The sequence below is a fragment of the Ictalurus punctatus genome, chromosome 15 (genome assembly GCF_001660625.3).
Source record: "Ictalurus punctatus breed USDA103 chromosome 15, Coco_2.0, whole genome shotgun sequence".
Lineage (NCBI taxonomy): Eukaryota > Metazoa > Chordata > Actinopteri > Siluriformes > Ictaluridae > Ictalurus > Ictalurus punctatus.
Window position 1 is genome coordinate 23,281,387 of NC_030430.2, and position 8,840 is coordinate 23,290,226.

General features: G+C 42.0%; 1 protein-coding gene across 1 annotated transcript in view; it reads right to left on the reverse strand.

Moving 5' to 3' along the window:
* Positions 1 to 313: 313 nt before the first annotated feature.
* Positions 314 to 8,840, reverse strand: part of LOC108276370 (leucine-rich repeat-containing G-protein coupled receptor 6) — an 85,230-nt gene continuing 76,703 nt past the window's right edge. The window contains exons 16-18 of the mRNA XM_017487981.3: positions 6,675 to 6,823; positions 5,327 to 5,407; positions 314 to 3,980 (exon numbers count right to left, since the gene is read on the reverse strand). Coding sequence (XP_017343470.1) covers positions 2,836 to 3,980; positions 5,327 to 5,407; positions 6,675 to 6,823 — 1,375 coding nt within the window. The 3' untranslated portion in view covers positions 314 to 2,835. The remainder of the gene's footprint in view (positions 3,981 to 5,326; positions 5,408 to 6,674; positions 6,824 to 8,840) is intronic.

Sequence of the window (8,840 nt, forward strand, 5' to 3'; positions counted from 1 at the left end):
ATGATTGATTCGCAGCATTATAATGATTAAAGCGAGTCATTTCCCCTTTAAATATCACAATCAAACTGCAGAAAAATTTGGAGTAGCAGGTCTATTGTAAAATCACTAACATATACGTATATTACAGTCAGGCTAATGTAAAAATGCTAACATACATCCTTGCTTAATGTGTTTGATTAGTACGTACAAAATGCGTGTTGATGAGCGCATAAAAACGCTCAGCTAGCATACAGTTTAGTGGTTAGCGCTGACGCCTAAAACCTTCCTAAAAAGTTGGAAGTATCCCAGAACAGATTTGACCCAAATCTGGACATGTATGAAACTAATAAACTTTATTAAATCATTTTTCACCATATGTTTACAGAAATATGAAAATATGTACATCCAAAATAGCATGTCTGGATTGCAAACTAAGCGGCTTCAAATGTCGATATAAATTTTTTATTTTTTTTTCATATACATTTTATATATTTATATAATAATAATAAAAAAAAAGAATAGACTCAAAACACACTCTGGGTAAAAAAATGTTTTTTTTTAAAAAATAAGGAAATGAGCATGCTAGTTCAGAGGTAGTTATATTTATATTTTATACATAATAGCTAGCTACTTTACAACTGTGAAAAGGAGAACCCCCGCGCTGTAGTACAGTCTAATCCACGGCTGTTTCTCTGATTACATTTACACGTGTTAAAAACAACTAAACCCACTGAATGCGTATCTATGTCCAATGTGAGACTGTTGCACCCTAAACATTTAGATTCCAGTTTAATCTTTAAAACAGTTTTTATTTGCGAGTTGGCGAGCGAAGACCTGCCGATGCTTAATGAACTACAATGTTTATTAACGTAGTACGTGTTTGATTTATCATTAGGGATGCTCCGATCGATCGCCCATAATCACGTTCTACGACTCGATCGGTAGCCTGTAAATTTGTCTGATCTCATGAACCGATCGCGATTTGAGGATGTAAATCACATGATGGCGTTAAACTTTAGCGCCACAGTCATGCCATCGCCGGTGTGGAATTATTAATTATTAGGTCTCAAGAAACGATGAAAAATATCCTCATTTGCCGTGCATTTTTATAAAGGCCTATTAAAATGTTGGCGTAATGGAAAACGAATATTTGTTGCGCTTATTTATTTGATTCTCAATTAAAGCAACAATCTATAAGAAAGCTTACATGTCACTTATATAAAGCTCGAACGATCGGGATCGGCTGATCACGATGACGAGTAATCATATCGGCTCCAAATATCCTGATCGGAGCCTCCCTGTTGATCATTTTAGATAAGTCGTGTTTTATTTAAAACACCCCTAATGAACAGGTATAGATGGCTAGAGCAACCATTTTCACATTATTAATATTAAAGGAACAGTTCAGGCAAAAATGAAATGTACACAATGTCCGTTCCGGCTCTGATGAGTTTTATGAGCGGAGAATGGACGCTTGTTTTCGCATATTACACAGATATATCTCACAACATGTTATCTAGCGGTCGTGAGGTTATGCTTATCTCCCAGCTATGGTTATAAGGCTGTTTCCTACCCATAACCAACCTGCATCAACCTACAACAACATATATATGGCTTGTTTACACACTGCTGGGTTTTAATGTGGTTCGGATTTGGGTATTGGAAAAGGAAGCAGTTGTGAGAATCAATTGTGAGGGAAAAAAACCTCGTAGTTACGAGATCCATAGATCTTCTATACATATTCTATCTTATCCTTTCTTCAGGGTCACGGGGAACCTGGAGCCTATCCCAGGGAGCATGGGGCATGAGGCGGGGTACACCCTGGACAGGGTGCCAATCCATCACAGGGCACAATCACATACACACTCACACACCCATTCATACACTACGGACACTTTAGACACGCCAATCAGCCTACCGTGCATGTCTTTGGACTGGGGGAGGAAACCGGAGTACCCGGAGGAAACCCCCGCAGCACGGGGAGAACATGCAAACTCCACACACACAGGGCCACGGTGAGAATCGAACCCCCGACCCTGGAGGTGTGAGGTGAACCACTAAGCCACCGTGCGCCCTCAGTTACAATATAAGTTGCAACTGCACGTCAGCATCGCAATGGAGAGTAAAAAGTCACGGTTGTGTGATACGTTGCAATTGTGTGAGGTTATGTTGTAATCACGAGATAAAAAGTAGCTATTGCATGTTGTCACGATGTTGTGATTTTCTGTTGCAGCGGAGAGACCTAAAATCACAATTGACTGTTATGGCACGATAGCGAGATAAAAAAAAAAGTCGCAAGTGCATGGTGTTATGTCGGAATCGTGCGACGTTATGTCACGATGATGGGATTACGAAAAGTCGTAATTGGTTGATACTCTGTCACAATTGCGTGACGTCGCGTCGCAGTGAAACGACGTTATGTTATAACGGCGAGCTAAAAAGATGATAAAAAAATCGCAGTTGTGATGTCATGGGGTCACTGTGATGTTAGGTCGCAATTGCTAGATAAATCTGAGTAATATGTGGTGTAAACAAGCTGCCGTGGTGCAGACGTGGATTTTGCTAAGAAGTAATACAAACTTATAGCTGCTAGTTTAGACAACATTAGACAGCAAACACATGTCAGCTGATCGACTACATTTGGATGACATTGTGTGCTTTTCATTTTTGTACAAACCATTAATGTATGGTGGGATTTGAAATATTTCACCTGCCTATTGTATGAACCTGTTGGGTCCAGCAGTTTGAGTCCATATTTATTTACTCAGTTATCAAACAGTAACAGAATTTTGTCCATGATAAATGTCTTTCTCCTAATTGGAAGGGTTCTGATATCTGAGCAAGGTCCGACGAGATTTACGAGTGGCACACGGGATGTGAAGACTGATAAACTCCAGAGATGTGAGAGCTTCCTCTCGGAGTGTCCATCCTTTTGCTCCAGACGTTTTCTTCCTTTTTGGCATTTTCTTTATTCGTCATCTGCAGCTGGCACGGCACGAGTGGCACAGAGCCCTCGAGCGTTGCGTCTGCCTCGGAGCAAAAAGGCACGAGTGCCTGGGTGGAGTCGCACGAGCTCTTCTCTATCTCCACAGAGACGAAGGAATCGAGAACGCGGTCCTGCACCAGGCGAGCTCGGTTCAGGAGGAGCTTTGCATCCTCGCGGAAATGCGGGTTGAAGAGGAGGTAAAGCAGCGGGTTGACGCACGCCGGCAGCGGGAGGAGCAGCAGAAGGACGGATTTGATCACGTCCTCGCTGACAGGGATGAGCGAGAGCAGGGAGGCGAACGTGAGGAACGCGACAGGGCAATAAAGCAGGCAGTTGGTGAAAATGAGCCAGGCGACGTGTTTGATCATGGCGCAGTCCCACACGCTGTCGAAGTTCCCCTTCATCAGATCCCAGTAGAGCTTAATATAGGTGCTCGTGATGAGCAGGAAACAGAGAGAGTTCATCATAATCAGAGCTACCATGAAGCCCAATGTGGTGGGCGGGGCATCTGGAAGAGGGGAGGGGATACAAAGCGGCGTGGTTCCAAATTTCCCCACCCCCAGCAGAGGCAGGCTTGCAGAGACCAGCGAAAGCGTCACGCAGACCGCCGCGGCGCATCGGACGCTGCCATGAGACGGCGACTTCCCAAACGACACGGAAACACTGCACTGAACCGCCGCAAGCACCAGGAACAGGATGGACGATTCTGATGCTGCTACAGAGATGAACCCCGTTGCTCCGCAACCGACGCCCGTTTCCCAGCGTGCACCGTAGGAAGCAAACTCGCCAAAGGTCAGAGCGTCGATTAGCGCCAACACACAGACGCAGAGCCCAGTGAGCAGGTTAGCGGCGCCGATGGAGCCGATGATGAACTTAACAGGCGAGAGGTAGCTGGGCGAGGCAAAGACGGAGAGCACAAGGAGAATGTTGGCCAGCAGAGAGACGAGAGAAACGATCCACATCCCCAAACGCACCAACCAGCTGTCGAACAGCGCGTCACACGGCTTAAACGGACCTGCGGGACAGACAGGGAGATTAAACCAACAAATCGGTTACGCGTTTTACTATAAATGAGTATTTCATCAAACAATACTGAAGAATAATGAAGCACCACCTGCAGGAATGTCTTAATATCACAGAATACTGAATGAAGCGAAGGTTAAGAACACCACAACAAAAGAAGAGCTAGTCTGTTATTCCACTAGGGGGCAGGATAGAGCAATATACTCAAAGCCATAAACTCAGCTCCTGACAGTGATGAAGAAAGCTAATAATTACACATATAATCCCAGATATATACATTTCAGTTCCAGGTTTGCTTGATTTTTCATTTGTATGTCCCAAAAGTCTTCAGATGTAGTTACTTAGTACTTAGTTAATTATATATAAAAGTTGTGACGTTGTGTAAAATGCAAATCTCATGAACCCATATGTTATTCACATTAGAACATAGAAACCATATCAAATGTTTAAACTGTGGAAATGTACCATTTTAAGTAAAAAAATAAGGAGATTTTGAATTCGACGACCGTAGCACGTCTCAAAAAAGTTGGGACAGGGGCAACAAAAGGCTGGAGAAGTAAGTGTTAATAAAAGGAAACAGCTGGAGGTTAATTGGGAACAGGTCAGTAAGATGATTGGGGATGGATAGTGCCTATGGAATGAGCAGCTTGCACATCTGGAAAGGCACATCAATGCCGAAAGGTATATACAGGTTTTAGAGCAACATCCGCTCCCATCCAGATTCCATCCCATCTTTACTTCTGAAGACTCCGTCTCTCTAAGATACCCTTTTTTATACCCGATCATCTTACTGACCTGTTCCCAATCAACCTAATTAGTTGCAAAATGTTCCTCCAGCTTCTTCTTTTTACCAACACTTCCTTTTCCATACTTTTGTTGCCCCCGTATCAACTTTTTTGAGACGTGTTGCGGCCATCGAATTCAAAATCACCATATTTTTTCCTTAAAATTTTTTCCTCAGTTTAAACGTTTGTTGTGTTTTCTACGTTCTATTGTGAATAACATACGAGTTTATGAGATTTGCAAATCACTGCATTCTGTTTGTATTTACATTTTACACAACGTCCCAACTTTTTTGGAATTGAGGTTTTTTATATATATATATATATATATATATATATATATATACACTAAAATCATTCTCATGGCTGGATCGGGAGGCTGTCGTGAGGTTGCGAAGGACTTCAACAGGAACCGAGAAGAGGACGTCCACGAACATCCACTGATGAAGGCACAACCGACGTGGTTCTGGAGTCTCCTGTATATGGGGACTTTTAGGACACCCTGTAACTAAGTGTCCTGTTACAGCAATAAATCATTTATTACATTTGTAATCACCTGGGACAGGGGTGCACTGGACACTAGTTTGGAGTTTGGACTCTTCAATGGCTGCCTGGAATTCCTCCAGATCAGGATCATCTGCAAACAAAATCATCTTGAAATATTACACCTAATCTAATCGCAACTTCCATCTAACACCCCTGCATTTAACTACAACCCCACGCCTTTGATCTGCATTAATATTTCAACGCCTTCAAATCTCCTGAAATTGGTGGTCCCATAAATCTAACGCACAATGCGAAATCTCACTGGCTAATCACGTCTTTTGTTTTCCTTCTCTTTCACGCAGATGAATGGAGCTTTCAGGTCTTTTCTCGTCAATCGTTCGCGGTGTAATTACGGCACTGCTTTAAAGTCAGTAAGATGAGCTCGCTGACACAGGAATGCAGAGAGAAACACTTTGCTGTGGTTACTGTACGGCACCGACATGTTTTTACTGTCTTAATTAAAGGCGAGCAGACGAAACTAGACAAAGACGATCGAGCTGCACTGTTATTGTACGGTATTAGGAATCCGCGCAGAACCTTTTTGGATCCAATCGGGACGTAAGACTTTATGAGGTTCTGGAAAATCCCGAGGAATCACACGTTCTGCGTTTTATCGGTATATCGAGATGACGACTTGTCGTTTTTTGCGTGCTCACACAGGCAGCTTTTTATTAAATCAAAGATCGACACGTCATACTTTATCCATTTATAGCTACATGTAATGTTGTGGAACATTCATGAAACGAGTTCGTTCCCGTCATCACGTACACTGTAGCAGATATAAACCTTTCTTAAAGTTAGTAAGACCAAAAAAAAAAGAAACAAAACTCATCAAAGGTTGTCATGTGAGAGTAAAACCTTGTGGCAGGAGGTAGAAAGCGCTGACACTGGAGACTCCTTCCAGTAAAGGTCTCACCATATCAACGATTCCACACTATACTATCACTATAGAAACCGTAGATTCGTCTCGAAGCTAGAGCCACTGTCAGAGCTGCTGTTATAGAACATGAATCGACACGTTTTGACCGATCAGAACGGAGAATTCGACATCGCCGCGGTACAGCCGAGAATCTGAGAGATCCTTTTGGTTAAAAGCTGTCGCATCTTCAAGCCTGATTATGGTGTTATTAATTATCTCAAGAAAACAACTTGCTATGTTTTTACCCTTGAAAATACTTGAAAAGTCCCGATCTCGGATTAACGGGATAGGAAGAACAATGGAAAGCCTCTCTGAAAGGGCCGATTGTGGATTTTAAAAAAATAACAATGTTACGGTTGGATTAGTGTACAATCCAAATATGCAGGTTGGTAAAATAAACACCACAGGAGGGTTATACAGTGATAAATCTGATACTCACAGTCAGAATGAATCGGAACGAGACCGAGAGCCTTTTTCTGAAGCTCCTCCTCCTCTGTGCCCGTCGTTTCCTCCCACTGAGCGTTGGATCTGTAGCCGTTGCACGCTCCAAACACGCAGCACTGATAAGCATAGGGCATCTCGATTACCCTAAAGGGGAAACATTCACATCACATACGCCATTTTCAGGATGCTAAACTGATGGCTAAACGCTTCCATACAGGATTTCGTGCAGATGCTTGATTCTGCTGCGGCTTTTTTTTCGAAATTTGTGATGCAATTTGCGAACCACTTGAATCGGCGAAAGCGCAATTGCACAAAATTCAGTACGTTTACATGGACAGCGATAATCCGATATGAACCCGATTAAGACGATACTCTGATTAAGAAACTAGCATGTAAACAGATTATTGCTGACCTTAATCTGATTAAAATCATACTTGAAGTAAACACAGATGGAATTAAGACGTGTGGAGTATTTCCTGTTTTAGTCGCATTATCGAAGTGCGTTACAGACACGTACACACCTTAATCACACTATTAACATCGTGTGAGAGTTTTCACCGCATTGTGCGACAGGACACGTACACACACGGCAGCGCTCGACCGTTTGACAGCAAACTAGAGAGCATGACTGCGTCCCAAACCGCGTACTTCCCTGCTATATAGTAGGCGAAATACATGTAGCTCAGCTATTATATAGATGGTAAGTACGCGGTTTGGGACGCAGCCCACCGCTTCAAGCAGCCGTCTATTAGCACGTACAGCACGACAAATAATTAACCGCACTTGAAGCTTTCATAAAATTAAAAATAAAAACACCCAAAACTGTATACGGTCACATAACGAAGACCGACTGTATGTCGATACGTGAAATTCTGGAGGGACGTCAGACGGCGTGGCGTGGTGACGTAATGACGTGTGCCGTTAATCCGTCTATGTTCTATAACACGTAAAACCTGAACGTGAAAGGAGTATTCTAAAAGCGACTCATGTAAACACCTTAATCACAATACTGTCTTATTCAGAATAAGGTCGATAATTAGATTACTGCTGTCCGTGTAAACGTAGTCATTGTTTTGCGCAGTCTTTCACAGTGATGCTTGTTGGTAAATGAGGCCTTTCAGCCATATTCCTGTTCTGAACTGAATATGCGTCGTGATGACGCCACATGACACGTCTTGGCCCAAATCTGCGTAAAACCTGTGATCATGTTACAGAATTGCGAAATCCTGAAGGGACTGACTTGTTAGCAACATTAGCCTTGTATACATTCAAACATCTGTTGGCTGATGCATTACAATCACTGAATTGGACAAAGCGGCATCACTAATATTTCACTTGACGTTATATTCTAACCTACTCAGGAAGTTACGAAGATGTCCTCAACCCAGAGTTCAGCGTATGACGTCGCATCAACATGGCTGCCCATGCTGTAAAGGACCACCTCTCTCTTTTTTTTTAAAGATTATAATAGTATTTGCTTCAGAGTTTGTAACATTGACCATACAGGTAAATGTATTATAGACTTTAAAGTTTGCTCATATGGCTAACGCTAGCTGGTTATTTTGTAGCTAGGAGTTTGAAAAAGACACCATTCCGATGAGTTCTCAATTCCGAGTTAAGTCGAACGCAGATGTTTCAGATGTTTACACGATTATCAGATTGTTGTGAATAATCGAAGGATTGTATCAAAACAGAAGAGATTTGAATGTATTTTCAGCAGCGATACTGTATACGCAACTACACTCACTGCATATGCTCCCTACGTAGGCTATAACATCATGGTATTGCAGACACTAAACGTATCACAGAGTGTGATTCATATTCAAAATATTGTTTTGTTGCTTTAATTATGTTGCTTTAATTAAAAAAAAAAAAAAAAACAGGTCAATGTTTTAAAAACACAATAAAATAAAAAAAAAGAAAAGAAATAACTATGCCACAAAGGTCATGTGGTTTTCTACATCAAGTGACACAATGAGTCATGTGTTAGGTGTCATAGCGTGTTAGATGATGAAAAAGTAAAAGACGGGATTTTAAACATATCGATATTGTGAAATTTAAATAGTGTGTGAATAATAAAAGTCATTCAGGCAGCACTAATTGTGCAGCATCTCGTCCCAAATGATGAACATTTCCAAAGCAGGAATAGAGGACTCTGGGA